Source organism: Rhinoderma darwinii, chromosome 7 (assembly GCF_050947455.1).
Source record: "Rhinoderma darwinii isolate aRhiDar2 chromosome 7, aRhiDar2.hap1, whole genome shotgun sequence".
Classification (NCBI taxonomy): domain Eukaryota; kingdom Metazoa; phylum Chordata; class Amphibia; order Anura; family Rhinodermatidae; genus Rhinoderma; species Rhinoderma darwinii.
This window is the reverse complement of record NC_134693.1, coordinates 133,958,175-133,975,831: the sequence shown is the minus strand read 5'-3', so window position 1 is coordinate 133,975,831 and position 17,657 is coordinate 133,958,175. Positions and strand designations below refer to the sequence as shown.

The 17,657-nt window shown below is 44.3% G+C and overlaps 2 protein-coding genes and 1 long non-coding RNA gene across 8 annotated transcripts in view; 1 reads left to right on the top strand and 2 right to left on the bottom strand.

Annotated features, from left to right (window-relative positions):
- Positions 1 to 5,642, bottom strand: part of USP19 (ubiquitin specific peptidase 19) — a 64,893-nt gene extending 59,251 nt beyond the window's left edge. For 2 of the 4 annotated variants that reach the window (XM_075831715.1, XM_075831716.1), the window contains exon 1: positions 5,172 to 5,642. The gene's annotated coding sequence lies outside the window, so the exon portion shown is untranslated. The remainder of the gene's footprint in view (positions 1 to 5,171) is intronic. The other 2 variants (XM_075831718.1, XM_075831717.1) reach the window with 2 other exon arrangements.
- Positions 5,232 to 17,657, top strand: part of LOC142656804 (uncharacterized) — a 43,163-nt gene continuing 30,737 nt past the window's right edge. For both annotated transcript variants that reach the window (XR_012849758.1, XR_012849757.1), the window contains exon 1: positions 5,232 to 5,525. This is a non-coding gene — a long non-coding RNA (uncharacterized LOC142656804). The remainder of the gene's footprint in view (positions 5,526 to 17,657) is intronic.
- The window catches only part of LOC142656801 (laminin subunit beta-2-like), a 67,292-nt gene continuing 59,247 nt past the window's right edge, over positions 9,613 to 17,657 (bottom strand). For both annotated transcript variants that reach the window (XM_075831713.1, XM_075831714.1), the window contains exons 29-34: positions 17,217 to 17,361; positions 16,747 to 16,954; positions 14,607 to 14,748; positions 13,046 to 13,222; positions 11,631 to 11,790; positions 9,613 to 10,952 (exon numbers count right to left, since the gene is read on the bottom strand). In XM_075831713.1, the coding sequence (XP_075687828.1) occupies positions 10,816 to 10,952; positions 11,631 to 11,790; positions 13,046 to 13,222; positions 14,607 to 14,748; positions 16,747 to 16,954; positions 17,217 to 17,361 (969 nt within the window). In that variant the 3' untranslated portion in view covers positions 9,613 to 10,815. The remainder of the gene's footprint in view (positions 10,953 to 11,630; positions 11,791 to 13,045; positions 13,223 to 14,606; positions 14,749 to 16,746; positions 16,955 to 17,216; positions 17,362 to 17,657) is intronic.

Genomic DNA, 17,657 nt, shown 5'->3' with positions numbered 1-17,657 from the left:
AATATTTCAGTTTTTTCAAACGATACGATCGGCAGATGAACGAGCGTTTGCCTGATAATTGGCCCGTGTAAAAGGGCCATTAGAATCCTAATTCTGGCATTCATGAAACAGGAGGCTCTGGATGAAAGATGGGGGAGGGCTACAGTACATGACATTATGGGAGACAAAAGTAGGCACATTGACTACCTTGTTCTTGGGATTTGGTCGGTCCGGCTTTAAAGGTTGTCCAGGATTACAAAAAAACGGTGGCTTTCTTTCAAAAACAGCGCCGCACCGCACCTGTCCATAGGTTGTATCTGGTGTTTATTTATTTCAGTTACTTCTATAGCGCCAACATATTACGCAGCGCTGTACAGAGTTCCTCTTTTTACTGTCGACATTGGGGCTCACAATCTAAATTCCCTATTGGTATGTTTTTGGGGTGTGGGAGGAAACCGAAGTACCCGGAGGAAACACAGGGAGAACATACAAACTCCATGCAGATGTGGTCCTTGGTTGAACCCAGGACCCCAGCGCTGCAAGGCAACAGAGCTAACCACTGAGCCACCGTGTTGCAGCTCAGCTCCATTAAAGTCAATGTTTTCCCATCTTGGACAACCCTTTTAACACGGACGTCCCTTCGGGGTCTTAGAAATGATATCCTTTGTTTACCTGCCATTTTATTTAGCGTTGTGCTTTTTGATGGCAAAGCTATGATCAGCGACTCCAGCTTAGCTGCATTGTCTAATGGAGTCTGAAAACCGTATCATCTCAGAGGCTTACGCTGCTACTGTGTCCACCCTCCATGCTTTACACTGCTACTCTGCTAAGCTTGGTTCACATCTGCGTCAGGGCTCCGTTCCGATGTTCCATAGGTTTCCGTTTGCATCACCATAATTTCAATGGTGACGGATCCGGTTCAAATGGTTTCCGTTTGTCTCAGTTGTGTAAGGGTTCCGTCGTTTTGACGGAATGAATAGTATTGTCGACTACGGTATTGATTCCGCAAAAACGACGGAACCCTTTCAGTCAGGGCTCCGTTCTGACGGAACGCGCCAACGGAACGCCAGAACGGAACCCTGACGCAGATGTGAACGAAACCTCATTCAGATTTGCTGTTGTGTAAAAGAACAGTCTCAGTAGAAAAACCAAAGCACGGAGAGCTCGAAGGACAAAACGATTACAGCGATAATTTTCTTTTATATTTTTCTTATGTTTTACACACAAAAAAAAAAAAAAAAAAAACACTAAAAAAAAAAAGAGTCATTTTTTTTGTTGCCACATTCCAAGACCCATAACTTTTTTTTATTTCTCTGTTGATGGAGCTTTGCAAGAAATTTTTCTTTTTTGTGTGGGATGTAGTTTGCATTGGTAACATTTTGGAATAGATACAACTTTCTGATCGATTTAATGTTTTGTTTTTTTTTTGGAGAAGTGGAAAAAAAAAAACAGCATTTACAGCACTGTTTTTTTTTTTTTTTTTAATACCGTTTAGAGTGTGGGGTATATCGAAAACCTAACAGGAATCCAAATTAGGCAAACCAGGGGGTTTCATTAGGCTCCCAGCTGGCATGGAAACCCATCGGCAACTAGAAATTGCGTCACGGGGCTGCCGATGGCCTTACAGAAGAAGCCACCTCTCTTTGAAACCACTTAGATGCCACGGTCCCTATGGACTACAGCATCTAAGGGGTTTAACGGCCGTGCATTGGAAGTTTCTCTGATCCTGGCCATCACGGGACACACATGCAGGGACTAGGCCGCCATAAGGTGTAGATTGCATTATACTTCAGAGCTGCATTCACAATTCTGCTAGCTTGAGACAACATCTTCCAGAACTTTCTGCTTGTTCAGTGACTGTAAAGAGCCTGCTCTGGAGATTTGCAATCTGGGAAGTTATTGTCTTTACATCAGGCACAGTAGAGCAATTTGATGTCATAGAAACTAACTGCCCCCATGCATTGTGGAAGCTCAATTAAGCTGTCTGTCCACAAGCTGGATGCTCCCAAAAATAACTAACAGAATAGTGAGTGCAGCTCTGGAGTATAATGCAGGATGTATCTCAGGATCAGTACAGGATATGTAATGTATGTACACAGTGACTCCACCAGCAGAATAGTGAATGCAGCTCTGGAGTATAATACAGGATGTAACTCAGGATCAGTACAGGATAAGTAATGTAATGTATGTACACAGTGACTGCACCAGCAGAATAGTGAGTGTAGCTCTGGAGTATAATACAGGATATAACTCAGGATCAGTATAGGATAAGTAATGTAATGTATGTACACAGTGACTCCACCAGCAGAAAAGTGAGTGCAGCTCTGGAGTAGAATACAGGATGTAACTCTGGATCAGTACAGGATAAGTAATGTATGTACACAGTGACTCCACCAGCAGAATAGTGCGTGCAGCTCTGGAGTAGAATATAGGATGTAACTCAGGATCAGTACAGGATAAGTAATGTAATATATGTACACAGTGACTGCACCAGCAGAATAGTGAGTGCAGCTCTGGAGTATAATACAGGATGTAACTCCGGATCAGTACAGGATAAGTAATATAATGTATGTGTACAGTGACTCCACCAGCCGAATAGTGAGTGCAGCTCTGGAGTATAATACAGGATGTAACTCTGGATCAGTACAGGATAAGTAATGTAATGTATGTACACAGTGACTCCACCAGCAGAATAGTGAGTGCAGCTCTGGAGTATAATACAGGATGTAACTCTGGATCAGTACAGGATAGGTAATGTATGTACACAGTGACTCCACCAGCAGAATAGTGAGTGCAGCTCTGGAGTATAATACAGGATGTAACTCAGGCTCAGTACAGGATAAGTAATGTAATGTATGTACACAGTGACTCCACCAGCAGAATAGTGAGTGCAGCTCTGGAGTATAATATAGGATGTAACTCTGGATCAGTACAGGATAAGTAATGTATGTACACAGTGACTGCACCAGCAGAATAGTGAGTGCAGCTCTGGAGTATAATACAGGATGTAACTCAGGATCAGTACAGGATAAGTAATGTATGTACACAGTGACTGCACCAGCAGAATAGTGAGTGCAGCTCCGGAGTATAATACAGGATGTAACTCAGGCTCAGTACAGGATAAGTAATGTAATGTATGTACACAGTGACTCCACCAGCAAAATAGTGAGTGCAGCTCTGGAGTATAATACAGGATGTAACTCAGGCTCAGTACAGGATAAGTAATGTAATGTATGTACACAGTGACTCCACCAGCAGAATAGTGAGTGCAGCTCTGGAGTATAATATAGGATGTAACTCTGGATCAGTACAGGATAAGTAATGTATGTACACAGTGACTGCACCAGCAGAATAGTGAGTGCAGCTCTGGAGTATAATACAGGATGTAACTCTGGATCAGTACAGGATAAGTAATGTATGTACACAGTGACTCCACCAGCAGAATAGTGAGTGCAGCTCTGGAGTATAATACAGGATGTAACTCAGGATCAGTACAGGATAAGTAATATAATGCATGTGTACAGTGACTCCACCAGCCGAATAGTGAGTGCAGCTCTGGAGTATAATACAGGATGTAACTCTGGATCAGTACAGGATAAGTAATGTATGTACACAGTGACTGCACCAGCAGAATAGTGAGTGCAGCTCCGGAGTATAATACAGGATGTAACTCAGGCTCAGTACAGGATAAGTAATGTAATGTATGTACACAGTGACTCCACCAGCAGAATAGTGAGTGCAGCTCTAGAGTATAATATAGGATGTAACTCAGGATCAGTACAGGATAAGTAATGTATGTACACAGTGACTCCACCAGCAGAATAGTGAGTGCAGCTCTGGAGTAGAATATAGGATGTAACTCAGGATCAGTACAGGATAAGTAATGTAATATATGTACACAGTGACTGCACCAGCAGAATAGTGAGTGCAGCTCTGGAGTATAATACAGGATGTAACTCCGGATCAGTACAGGATAGGTAATGTATGTACACAGTGACTCCACCAGCAGAATAGTGAGTGCAGCTCTGGAGTATAATACAGGATGTAACTCAGGCTCAGTACAGGATAAGTAATGTAATGTATGTACACAGTGACTCCACCAGCAGAATAGTGAGTGCAGCTCTGGAGTGTAATATAGGATGTAACTCTGGATCAGTACAGGATAAGTAATGTATGTACACAGTGACTGCACCAGCAGAATAGTGAGTGCAGCTCTGGAGTATAATACAGGATGTAACTCTGGATCAGTACAGGTTAAGTAATGTATGTACACAGTGACTCCACCAGCAGAATAGTGAGTGCAGCTCTGGAGTATAATACAGGATGTAACTCAGGATCAGTACAGGATAAGTAATGTATGTACACAGTGACTGCACCAGCAGAATAGTGAGTGCAGCTCCGGAGTATAATACAGGATGTAACTCAGGATCAGTACAGGATAGGTAATATATGTACACAGTGACTACACCAGCAGAATAGTGAGTGCAGCTCTGGAGTATAATACAGGATGTAACTCAGGCTCAGTACAGGACAAGTAATGTAATGTATATACACAGTGACTCCACCAGCAGAATAGTGAGTGCAGCTCTGGAGTATAATACAGGATGTAACTCTGGATCAGTACAGGAAAAGTAATGTGAAATTATATATAGAATTAACGTACATGAATAAACAGTAAAATGGGAATCAGGCAGGAGCACATACGTTAATCAGTTTGCGGCCATTCTGGATTTTATTTATCAGCTCCATAAAACTCTATTTTGTATATAATGACAAATAGGAAAACATTGGAGCTCCTGGAAAATGAGGTCATTGTTTCGTACACAAGCCATTCTTCCAGGTGGTCAAAACACGTGAACGGTGAGGATCTCAGTACAGCGCTGCGGAATATGTTGATGTTATATATAGGAGACAAGAAATAAATATGGGATCTAGTTATGTTAAATACATTATTTAGGTTTGTACAAAAAAAAAAAAAAATCCTTACTATTCTTTGTGGACAGTTATACAGATCACAAACACACATGCTGCATACATAACACACATAGATATATATACACACACACTACACACAGCCCATTATAGCACACACATGGTATAATACAATAGTAAACAATAGGCTGCCCTCTGCAGTGACCTCCCCTTCCCCCTGACTTGCCGGTACTCTGGTCTGTACCCCGGCGCTGACTCACCCTGAACCTCCTCCAGTCACAACAGTTGAGAGGCAGTAAGGCCGCAGGAGGCCTCTCCCAGTGACGAGGCCAGTCACCGCCGCAAGCCTCTGTAGCCGCTCCCCCAGAACGGCTGGCCGTTGCCGGGCCGCTTGTTGCCGTGCAGCGCCCCCTTCAGAGCCTGACAACCATCCGCAGCCCCCGCCGCCCGCACTTCCTGAAGCCGTACACTTTCCTAGCACGTGACCGGGGCTCTCCTGGGGTCATGTGACGCGGCCAGGGGGCGGGAGCTTTGGGGTTGAAGCACGTGATGGAAGCCGTGTCTTCTTCTTCCTCCTCCTCCAGGGGCGCTGGGTGACGTCACTGAACCGGCGGGTAGGTCGTTTCTTGCTCTGTGTAGAGGATGCTGCGGTCTGTTAAGAAGCGGCGCCAAGGAGGTTGGAGCGGCCGTTCTTTGGTTTTATGGACCAGAGACAGCCATAAGCGTAACCATTGTATAACGAAGTTCTGCCATTTTTAAGATCTCTTCTTGCTGTCAGTGAATAGGAACATTTTGTTGCATTCTAGAGATTGAAATTCTGTGCAGACCTAAGGCCATATTCAAACAGTATGGATATACCATAGGCAAAGCATATTTTCCTGAGCGTCTGAATGGCCGGCTATGTTCACACGGAGTATTTTGCCGAGTTTTTTGACGCGGAAACCGCGTCGCAAAACTCGGCAAAAACGGCCCGAAAACGCCTCCCATTGATTTCAATGGGAGGCGTCGGCGTCTTTTTCCCGCGAGCAGTAAAACTGCCTCGCGGGAAAAAGAAGCGACATGCCCTATCTTCGGGCGTTTACGCCTCTGACCTCCCATTGACTTCAATGGGAGGCAGAGAAAGCGTATTTCGCAGTGTTTTATTCCCTGCGGCGCTCAATGGCAGCGGGTGAAAAACGCAGCGAAAATCGGCGTGCAGGGAGAGGAAAATCTGCCTCAAAGTTCCAAACAGAATTTTGAGGCAGATATTCCTCCTGCAAAATACCCCGTGTGAACATAGCAGCATCGCCGGATTTCACCGCAAATTTCCGCCTCCCATTTGAATGGAAGGAGGAATTTTCAATGGGTCTGGGGTCTGTAAAGAGGTGGGTCTGGGGTCTGTATACAGGGGGGTCTCGTCCAGGGTCTGTTATTAGACCTCTCCCGTCTGTATACAGGGTGGTCTAATGTCTATAAAGGGCTGGGGTCTTTATCTGTATGTACTGTTTGTGATTCAAATGCCATAGGTTGGTGGTGTGTCCTATATAAATGGGCGAAGCGTATGGAAACCATTTTGCGCAGAGAACGACACGTCCTTTTTGTTCCCGTCTTTGGAATCTTCTCAAAAGTTGACGATTATGGCTCAACGTGACGCCGTCTAATTTCCCTGGCTGAATTCTCTCAGATCAGTGATCCCACACATGTCTTTCCAACTGTTGCCAAACTACGACTCCCAGCATGCCCTGACAGCCGCAGACTGGGGGGCCACAAGTTGGTGACCACTGTCATAGACGTTAGTGGTTGTCATCAAGGGGGTCCAAGCACCAAAACCTCCAAGGTTAGCTACCATGAAGGGGCTCTGGTTTCTCTGCCGTGTGGTTGCATCGGCATCTCTTGAGAAAGCATTTAATAGGGTATCATTGGCATACAGGGCTGGGTATCATTGGCATACAGGGCTGGGTATCATTGGTATACAGGGCTGGGTATCATTGGTATACAGGGCAGGGTATCATTGGCATACAGGGCAGGGTATCATTGGCATACATGGCTGGGTATCATTGGTATACAGGGCTGGGTATCATTGGCATACATGGCTGGGTATCATTGGCATACATGGCTGGGTATCATTGCCATACAGGGCTGGGTATCATTGCCATACAGGGCAGGGTATCATTGCCATACATGGCAGGGTATCATTGCCATACAGGGCAGGGTATCATTGCCATACAGGGCAGGGTATCATTGCCATACAGGGCAGGGTATCATTGGAATACAGGGCTGGGTATCATTGGCATACATGGCTGGGTATCATTGGCATACAGGGCAGGGTATCATTGGCATACAGGGCAGGGTATCATTGCATACAGGGCTGGGTATCATTGGCATACAGGGCAGGGTATCATTGGCATACAGGGCAGGGTATCATTGGCATACAGGGCAGTGTATCATTGGCATACAGGGCAGGGTATCATTGGCATACAGGGCAGAGTATCATTGGCATACAGGGCTGGGTATCATTGGCATACAGGGCTGGGTATCATTGGCATACAGGGCAGGGTATCATTGGCATACTGGGCAGGGTATCATTGGCATACAGGGCAGGGTATCATTGGCATACAGGGCAGAGTATCATTGGCATACAGGGCAGAGTATCATTGGCATACAGGGCAGAGTATCATTGGCATACAGGGCAGGGTATCATTGGCATACAGGGCAGAGTATCATTGGCATACAGGGCTGGGTATCATTGGCATAAGTGCTGACAGCTGTGTAATACGCATGGTTTCTTCATGTGATACGATTTTTCTTTTTTTGACCTGGCGCGTATTTATGTTACCTGATGAGCCCATTCCATGCGTTAGGACGGTGACAATATATCAAAAGGGTCGGTGATCGGACGTTATTAGGGTCGGTGATAGGCCTTTATTAGGGTCAAATTGTGGTGTCAACCTTATCAGGACTGGCTCATCGTAGGGCTAGAAATTGAAGATCCGTCACTTCGTCCCCTGGTTGGACCTGATCCAGACAAGCAGACATGATAAGCCCTGTTCACACTGAGTTTTTTTAATCTGATTTTGTCCCTCTTCACACTGAGGTTTTTTTCAGGCAGAAAAATCTGCCTGCAATTTCCGCAGCATTTTTTGTCCCGGGGCCATTGAGCGCTGCAAGCAAAAAACGCTTTCTCTGCCTCCCATTGATTTCAATGGGAGGTCAGAGACGGAACCGCGGGAAGAGCCTGTCTCTTTTTTTTTTTTTTTTCCCTGAGAGCAGCTAAAGGCGTAAGCGGGAAAAACGCCTCCCATTGAAATCAATAGGAGGTGGTTTCAGGCGTTTTTTGGCAATGATTTTTTTGGGAGGTCAACTGACCCTTTGACGCGGAAGCCGTGTCGGAATCAGCGAGGAAAAAGAGCAACATGCTTTTTGTTCCCACGGTTCTAAAGGAATCTTGAAGCAGATTTTTTCTGCCTGCAAAATACTCCATGTGAACAGGGCCTCAACAGAGGATCCCCCGCTGGGCCCAGACACTGACCCAATGAAGGGTCCCAAGAGGTCGAGCAGAAGACCATCCCATTCGGAGCTCTCTTGGGGCCAAGCGCTTTCCACTCGGATCTATTTCTTATGGGTGATTCACAAATAACCTTCTAGACCTTATTGACGACGTGTGTACAACGATTACAACAAGTGGATGTGCCCGTATTCTGCAGAGGAAGAGGGTGGGGCCTCAGAATCATTCCCTGTGGGGCCCAAGGGACCCCAGTCCCACGCTGCACGCAGACACCGCCTCGGTACCGCTGATCTTTTTTTACCGCACTGGATTTTTGAGAGGAACCTTATCGACCTGGTAATACAAATTGTTAAAGAGGTTTTCCCATCTTGGACATTTATGATATATAATCCGTATATGCCATAAATGTCTGATAGATGCGGGTCCCACCTCTATCTCGAGAACAGGTGGTCCCCGATCCGGTCCCCGCTGCATTTAAGTGTAGACTCCGTGGAGATGTGGCGGGGATTAGGGAAACAGCCGAGCTCGCTATGCTTATATAATTGTATTCCCCAAGAAATAACAATGGTGGATAATCTTTTTTTTTTTTTTTTTTTTTAAATCTGCATTGTGCCGTTTTTCTGTTATTCCTCCTGGAAATGTACAAATAAATTAACAACTGTGTGTAACAATTCACCTTATCAATGGGGAGTGCCTACGTAGTTTGAGGTTGTCCAATCAGTGCTGAGAAGGGAGATACCCCATTGACCAGTGGAATGATATCAAGTGGAATATATTTCCAGGAGGAATAACAGAGTACTGCAGATCTCTAAGAAAAGATGCTACAGAATTGCTATTTTGAGGGAAGAATCTTAATTTTGAATTCAGTGTTCGGGGCTGCTGGATTACGCTTTTACCATGTCGTGTGGTACAGAAGGCGGACGAGAGCCCTTCCTGTCAACGGCTCGCCTTGAATAAACATCACAGAAAACTGCTGACAGATCAGGCTCCGTTCCCCTGTACCACCCAGCAGACGCGCCATACAGCGTGTAACCTTGGCCTTAAAGGAACCCATCACTCACACACGCTACTTTGCAGGAGAGGCTTCCAGCGATATATGGTTACCTAGGCAACTGAACCGCCCGCTCTCCCAAATCCGCCTTGCGCTGATGCCTTTACCTTCTGACGTCACTAGAGGTACCCTTTAAATATTATAATACTCTAATGTAGTTTGCTTGTAACAGGGACACTCAGGTCAGTTTTATTATACGTTGACCCCAGTACATAAAGAGTCTTGTGTTCTGATACGTGACATATCTGTGACAACTCCATACGACACACCGGATGATGATTTAAAGGGGTATAAAACGAATATAATATAGGGTTAGCACATAAAATTGATCACAACTGGTGCAAAAAATATAAGAGTAGTTGCCCATAGCAACCAATCAGATTCAACCTTTCATTTTGCAGAGGTTCTGTGGAAAATGAAAGCAGAAACCTGATTGGTTGCTATTGGCAACTACTCCTATTTTCTTTGCACCAGTTCTGATAAATCTTCCACAAAGTGCTTACACATTACGCTGTTAAAATATGGCGGCTTTTAATGAGGAGAAGGCGGCTGAGAATCTATCTAGTCTCGTCTGTGTACGCAGCTCCTCCTGAAAGGTGGCCACACACCTAAGGCTGGGTTCACACACCCTATTTACGGACGTAATTCGGGCGTTTTAGCCTCGAATTACGTCCGAAAATACGGCTCCAAAGCGTCGGCAAACATCTGCCCATTCAGTTGAATGGGCTTTACGATGTTCTGTGCCGACGGTCATTTTTTTTTTTTACGCACCGCTGTCGAAAGACTGCGCGTAAAAAAGATGCCCATGTCAAAGATGTGCCTGTCACTTCTTGGGACGTAATTGGAGCCGGTTTCCATGGACTCCATAGAAAAACCGCTCCAATTACGTCCGTAATGGACGCAGCGAAAAACGCCTGCACATGCCATTACGGCTGAAATTCCGGAGCTGTTTTCTCCTAAAAACGGCTCCGTAATTTCAGCCGTAACGGAGGCTGCCGTGTGTACAAACGATGTTGGCTGAACGCTCTGCTATATCACCTGACCTTCCCTCCATACACATAAATGCTCAGCTTGGCCAAGGGCCGATCCAGCACATGTCTCGGGACACCCTCATACACATTAGATGGACCGCCGTACCCGCCGGCTTACACATCATGTTTATGGGCACCTTAAGATCTGTGGGCAAGGACGGCTGCAGAGATACTGAGCTCACTCGCTACCTCCTCCTCAGTTGCTGCCTATTTGTTTAATATCCCTTTAAGGAAAATAAAATTTTCTCGCCAATGCTCCGGCAATATGGCGCTTTGCATCTGGTGGAACCATCTCTACCGGAGGCTTGTGTCCAGTCCTTTATATGTGATTATTTTCTTTATTGACAAGTATTGTATATCTGAATCTGTTGGTTTATGGCTTCGAGGATCGTCTTCATCTTGTACTCCAGGCCATCAAGCTGCTTTGCTTTTTCTTGGAGGATAACCTCATTTTTCTCATATGCCGCTTCTAATTCTGTAATCGATAACGGTAATATTAGTGAATTTACGTTTTTCTGTAACCATAGAATGTTATGCAATGAACATATAGCTATAGAAATAAGCTAACATCAAGATTAAACACATTGTATTGTGCCGCCCCTCTGTTATTCCTCCTGGAAATGTATGAATAAAATGACTACTGGGCGTTACCGTTTCTTTTTTCAATAGGACTTGTTCCTAAATAGACTTAAAGGGGTATTCCCATCTAAGACATTTAAGGCATCCACAGGATATGCCATAAATGTCTGATAGATGCAGGTCCCAGTTCTGATATGTGTCAAGTATCTATCAGGTTCCATCGCTGCCAGATTAAAGGAAGTTTACCGGATATATGAATGTGTATATAGGAATATAAACAAACATCCAACTGTATGACGTCATTTTATAGATGGAATTATGGGATTTTGAATTTGAAAATATATAATTTAAAAAAATAAACATCCAACTGTATGGAATTTCCCATAATCTGGCATTTTGATATCCCCAGGATGTTGGATTATCAGAATTGTTCTGTATATAATAACTTTTATGTATCTGTAGATGGCGCAATGCACACATCCACTCCTGGAGCGACCTCTAGAGGCAGGTGCAGGTATGAACACCGGACCTGCTCCCACCTGTATTGTGATAAGTTGGTGCTGGGTGACTTTACCTTGAAGTCTTTTCAGTTTATTCTGCGCATTCTCCAGCAGCCGCTTCGCTTCATCCTGTAGTTTATCTGCTTTATTCTTTGCGTCTTTTATATTTTTCGCCTTGTGCTCTACAAAATTCTGAACGGTTTTATATCGATCTCCAAGCTGCCCATCGAGCACCTTAGAAGAAAGGAATTGTAAATGTAATTACTATAGTTAAAGTGTCAAGAACAATAGAAATACGTAGATAGTGCGTCCACGTAATCACGAGGACTGACGCTGCAATGTCACTAGACCCTGGCCGTCCCCATAGTAACCTCAAGTGCAAAAAAAATATGCAACATAAGTCTTGATTAAAAATCTTTGCATTGTGTATACAGCTTCTATTCAGTCCTATGTATCTCCACAGTTACAGACTACAAACAAACTTTGTAGTCTGATCCTGCAGTCACGTTACTCCCATCTGTCCCCACTTCTACTGCCTGTTAGTTAACAATAGGCAGGGGACAAAGAGAATAACGTGACTCCTCAGACTACACACAGGGTTTGTTTCTAGTCTGTAACCATGGAGACACATTTGTTTGTCTAGATAAAGTTTATACACAAAATGGTAGGAGATTTTTAATCAAGATTTTAGATGATTTGGAGCCATTAAAAAATGGTTGCAAAATTAAACATATCCTTATAGTTCCTTTTTCAGGCCCCACGCACACGACCCTAAAAACTGTCTGTAATTGCGGACTGCGATTACGGACCCATTCACTTCTATTGTCCACGGACACCTTCCTGTTTATTTACAGGAAGGTGTTTGGGGCGTAGAAGTGTACGGCAAAAGATAGGACATGTCCTATCTTTTTTGCTTTTTACGGGCCGTGCTCACATATGGGAGCATGTGCTGAAAATTCGGACGGCTGTCCCCGGCCATCCGTGCCTGCAATCGTGGCCCGTGATTACGGGCACGGCTGTGTTCATGGGGCCTAAGCAAATCACTGGCCTTAGGCCCCATGCACACGACCGTATTTTTCATCCATCCGTAAATACGGATCTGTAGTCATCCGTAAATCATCCGCATATACGGAAGGGTGTCCGTAAATACGGTCCATAGTACATCCATATTTACGGATTCACAAAAAATACAGGGAGCAATCTAGGGTAATCCCCTGGTTTTCGCATAGCAAGGCTTGCGTATTTACGGACGGCTATGGATGCACATCCGTAGCCGTCTGTAATTACGGAAGCGCCCATAGACTTCTATGTGGAGTCCGTGCCAAAATGACAGACAAAAAAAGGACATGTTCTATCATTTCTACGGCACTGACACACAACCGTACAAATACGGAAAGGTGTCCAAAGCCCATAGAAATGAATGGGTCCGTAATTACGGATGAAAAATATGGTCGTCTGCAGGGGGCCTTATGGTGTAGGCTTCACGTACCTTCTTTGCATCGTTGGCTTTGTCCAGGGCTGCACTGGCGGATTCCTCTGCACGTGTTGCTGCCAGGCTGTTCCCCGCTCGTTTTATTTTGAGCGCATCGATTTGTTTATCCAGATTACCAACTCTATCCATGGCATCATTAAGGCGACTCTCAGCATTAGATGTTTCTGACTGGATCTATAGTGTAAAAACATGAGGATGATAATACAGCAACAAAGGTGAACTAGATACCAGATTAAGGCTATGTTCACGCGGGTCGGGTGTTCACGCGGGTCGGATGTTCACACAGGTCGGATACACATAGTAACACAGCGTATCCGACCTAGAACTCGCAGGGAATTCCTGGCAGAAAAACCGCAGCCAATACTTACCATACTGACGTTGCCATAGCGACTCTGTTCTCAGCCCGGACTCCTGTGATGACGCTGCAGCTTATGTGACCACTACAGCCTGTGATTGGCTGCAGCAGTCACATGGGATGAAACGTCATCCCAGGAGGACGGGCTACACGGAGAACAGCCGGGAAGAAAAGGAGCCATCGTTATGACAACGCTAGGGGAGGGAAGTATAGACTTTGCTATTATATTTAAATAAAAATTATTATTTTTTCACATTTGTGATATTTGCGTCAGAATTGCAGCTTTTCTGCCGCAAAAATCGCAACATTTGTTACGGCTTTTACCTCCGCATTGAATTCAATGGAGAAAAACAGCAACAAAAGTGCACGTCAATTTCTGCTGCAGATTAAAGAGCGTGTGGATGACATTTGTTCAAATCTCATCCACTTTGCTGCTACTGTAAAAGCTGTGGATTTTCTGCAATGAAATCTGTTGCGGAAAATCCGCAGGTAATCTGCCCGTGTGAACATACCCTAATATCAAAGATGTAGCAGAGCTGAATCTGTCATTCACCTTCTCTCTTTAGAGCACGGAGTTGGGATAATGTAGTAGGTCTACCTGCAGTTTTATGTCCACTATAGATAACAGATCATGACATTACAATGAGTTGTGCCAGATGACAAACTCAGCTCTGCTTCAACTGTACCATCTAAAAGTATGTCCACTTTTTTAACTAATCTATTTTTTTTTTATTGCTCCATTGCATCTAAAATAAAACTTAACGCAACTTTACACATAGTTTTGATATAAAAAAAAAAATCTCCTGTTTTGTGAAAACAGCTAGTATGCAAACCTATGTGTCTTTATGGTTACAGACCACAAACAAACCCTGATTGTAGTCTGATCCTGCAGTCATTTGTTACTCCACTCCCTCTACCCTCTGCTTCTAATAACCTACAGACAGTAGACGAGGCGGCAGAGAGAGTGGAGTAACACATGACTACAGGATCAGACTACACAAGATGTGCTTGTAGTCTGTAACCATGGAGGCACATAGGTCTGCATAGGAGCTGTATACACAAAACGGTAGGAGATTTGTAATTGAGATTTTTAGATGCACTGCAGCAATGAAGAAAAAAAATGGAGGCACCTGTCCTTTGGGTGGAGTTACTTTTTTGTGGTAAATAGATTATAAAGAACTGATTTCCAGGTCAATGTCTTACCGCAGTTAACTTTGTCTCTGTGTCTAAGATGTCGTCGTTGGCACTTTGGATGGCGCCCTGTGCAGCGTTCTGTGCTCTTTTGGCATCTTCCAAAGCTTTCTTCACAGATTCTGCCGTGCTCTTTACATTCTCAGCCCGGTTCCTGAAAAAATATATGGCCGTGATGGTGTATATTTAAAGGGCACCTCCACTAAACATACACTATTCACAGAGAGAGAGATTTCCAATTTAAATAAAAAATACACGATAAATATAAGCTCCCGGAAAGCCTGGTGACAACCCTTGTGGGAGTTCTAATAGTGGAGCTGTTTACATATCCCTCATAGAGAAATAATGATGGAGATCTACAGGAAAGCAAATTATATACATCTTGGGCCATAGATTTGCAGCATCTGTACCATCCCAAGTGTGTGTCATTTTAAGGAGCGCACTTAGTGGGGGTTTTCTAGCTCCCGGAAATAAAACTCCAGTTCAGGAGAAGCCACTAGGGGGCGGTCACTGCATATGAATTTATCAAGTGTAAAAGGAGCTGCATAAATCCCTATACAGTGAGCTCCCCCTAGTGGTGGGTGCAGACAGACAGAATTTTATAATTTAACTCAAGGGTTGTGTGAAGATAAACAGTAGGTTTGGAGCTCTGTATCAGAAAAAAAACAGAACCCTATACAATATGTTGGGCCTATCTATATTAAAAGTAAATTATAGGTACACAGGCCAACCCTAGACAAGCCACCAGGTATATTCGGTATTAACCCTTAAACCCCCCTAGACTTAAAGGTATAACCCATATCCCCTCTAGACTAACATAGATACTGGGTGCTAACAGCTAAACCATTCTAAGGGTCAGTTCACGCAGATTTTTTTTTGGCGTTTATTTTGACGCGGAAACAGTGTCGGAAAAATTGGCCGAAATCTCCCCCCACTGATTCTAATGGGAGGTAGAGGTGTTTTTTTTCCCAAGTAGCTTTTGGCCACTCGAGGGAAAAGAAAAGAGGCTTGTTGTTTCTTACCGCAGTTTCTGCCTCGGACCTCCCATTGAAATCAATTAGAGGTAGAAATAAACACAAAAAATGCAGCGAAAAACACAGAAAACAAGGCACAGGCAGTTCAAAATCTGCCTCAAAATTCCTTCAGGAATTCGGAGACAGATTTTTTCTGCCTGCAAAAACTCTGTGTGAACAGGGGCTAAGAACACCCTAAGGCCTCATGCACACGAACGTGTTTTGCATCCGCAATTCATCTGCATTCATTTCTATGGGCCCATACACACGACCGTATGGGGGCCGCAATTGCGGTCCGGCGACTTGAAATAAATGCACATATTCTGTATGCAAGGTCAGTGATTGCGGACGGCCCGTGGATGACACTGTGCATGAGGCCTGAATATTACAGCGACGCTACCACTAACCCCAAACCAGCCAATGCAGAAATGTGTTATGTAGTGCGCTTAGAAATTTGGGTAAAGTCTCCACTGTGGGCACCAACGCACTTGGAAATTTCCCCTTAAAAGTCCTGCGTTTGCCCCCCTGTCACACATCTTTACTCAAAGATGAAGACTTCTTGTTCCTTTTTCTTAGAGGGCCTTACACCTCCCCTGACGTGTCTATTTCAGTAAATAGTTAGATTCCCCATGAAATTACAATTCTGTAGCGTCTTCTTCTAGAACTCTGCGTTGTGCTATTGCTCTGTTATTCCTCCTGGAAATGTATGACTAAATTGACAACTGGGCATTACCATTCTCCTTGACAAAGGGGCGTGTCCCTATAGTTTCACTCTGTCAGCCCTGATTGGACATTTCAGTCTATGTAAGGACACACCCCCAACTGGTAACACCCAGTTGTCAATTTATTCATACATTTCCAGGTGGAATAATAGAAGAACCGCACAATGGATTGTTCTTTCATGGGGAATACAATTATAAAACAGACATCAGGAGAGGTGACAGATCCTCTTTAAGTCGGACTATTATGTCCCTGACCTACATTTTTTTGGAGCTTAGTTACAGCAGCTATATTAAGTAGCTCTCATTTTGTCACATAGTCACCCAAGCTTCATAGAGACACACAGTCCCCGTTCCCTCCTTCTTTCTCTCCCCACTTTTTAACCCAGACGTTATGTAACCATGAAACGGGAAGCATACTTTGCTCGCTTGGCCTCATTCAGCAATTGCTCAGCTTTGCGGACATCAGCAGCCGTGTGGTCCAAAATGGCGTCTACATTGGAAAGAGCGCTCACTCTCTTTTTGATTTCCTCTGCGAGACGTTGGATCTGTTGTGGAGTTGCAGGAATGGAAAGGTCTAAGACGCGACTTGCCACCATCTCAATGCTGTCTGGGTCTGCTCCCTCCTCTGCACGATCAATAAAGAATATGGGCTATTAAATGTTTGCTGCTGGCTGCAAGCGGTGATAGTGAACAACGTAGCTTCTGCTATGCCAGTCACTAATTACTAAAAATTCATCTTCTAAATACTTACACCACCAAATGGAAACAGTCAGCAAGGGGATAAGGGTTTCCCTGCTGATGGTTTCCCTTTGTGATCTTAGTTAAAAGATGACATCTGTTACTCAGGACACACAAAACCATTAATATCAGAACCCGATGTCACTTACGGTTCAGGAAGTCTTTGATCTGCTGGATGAGTTTCTGAAGTTCTTTATTGGACCGTTCCACTCTTCCCTTAGTCTCATTGGCTCGCTCGAGAGTCGCCTGCGCCCTCTGTTTAGCTTTGTCTGCCTTTGCTTTTGCCTCTGCCACCTACATTGTGAATATAGGAAGAAATTCAGCATAGCATGGGTTGGAAGATCCAATATCTGTTTTATTAAATACGTCTATTCCCTGTGAAATAACAATGCTGGAACACCGAATCAGACGACTCTTCTAAAAAAATACGGACATCGTTCCTGACATGTCTGTTTGAGTAAATACATGTATTACCCATTGAACAATTCTGGAGCATGTTTTCTTAAAACTCTGCTTTGTGCTGTTCCTCTGTTATTCCTCCTGGCCATTAACATTCCCTTTATCAATAGGATGTGTCTCCACTCAGTTGG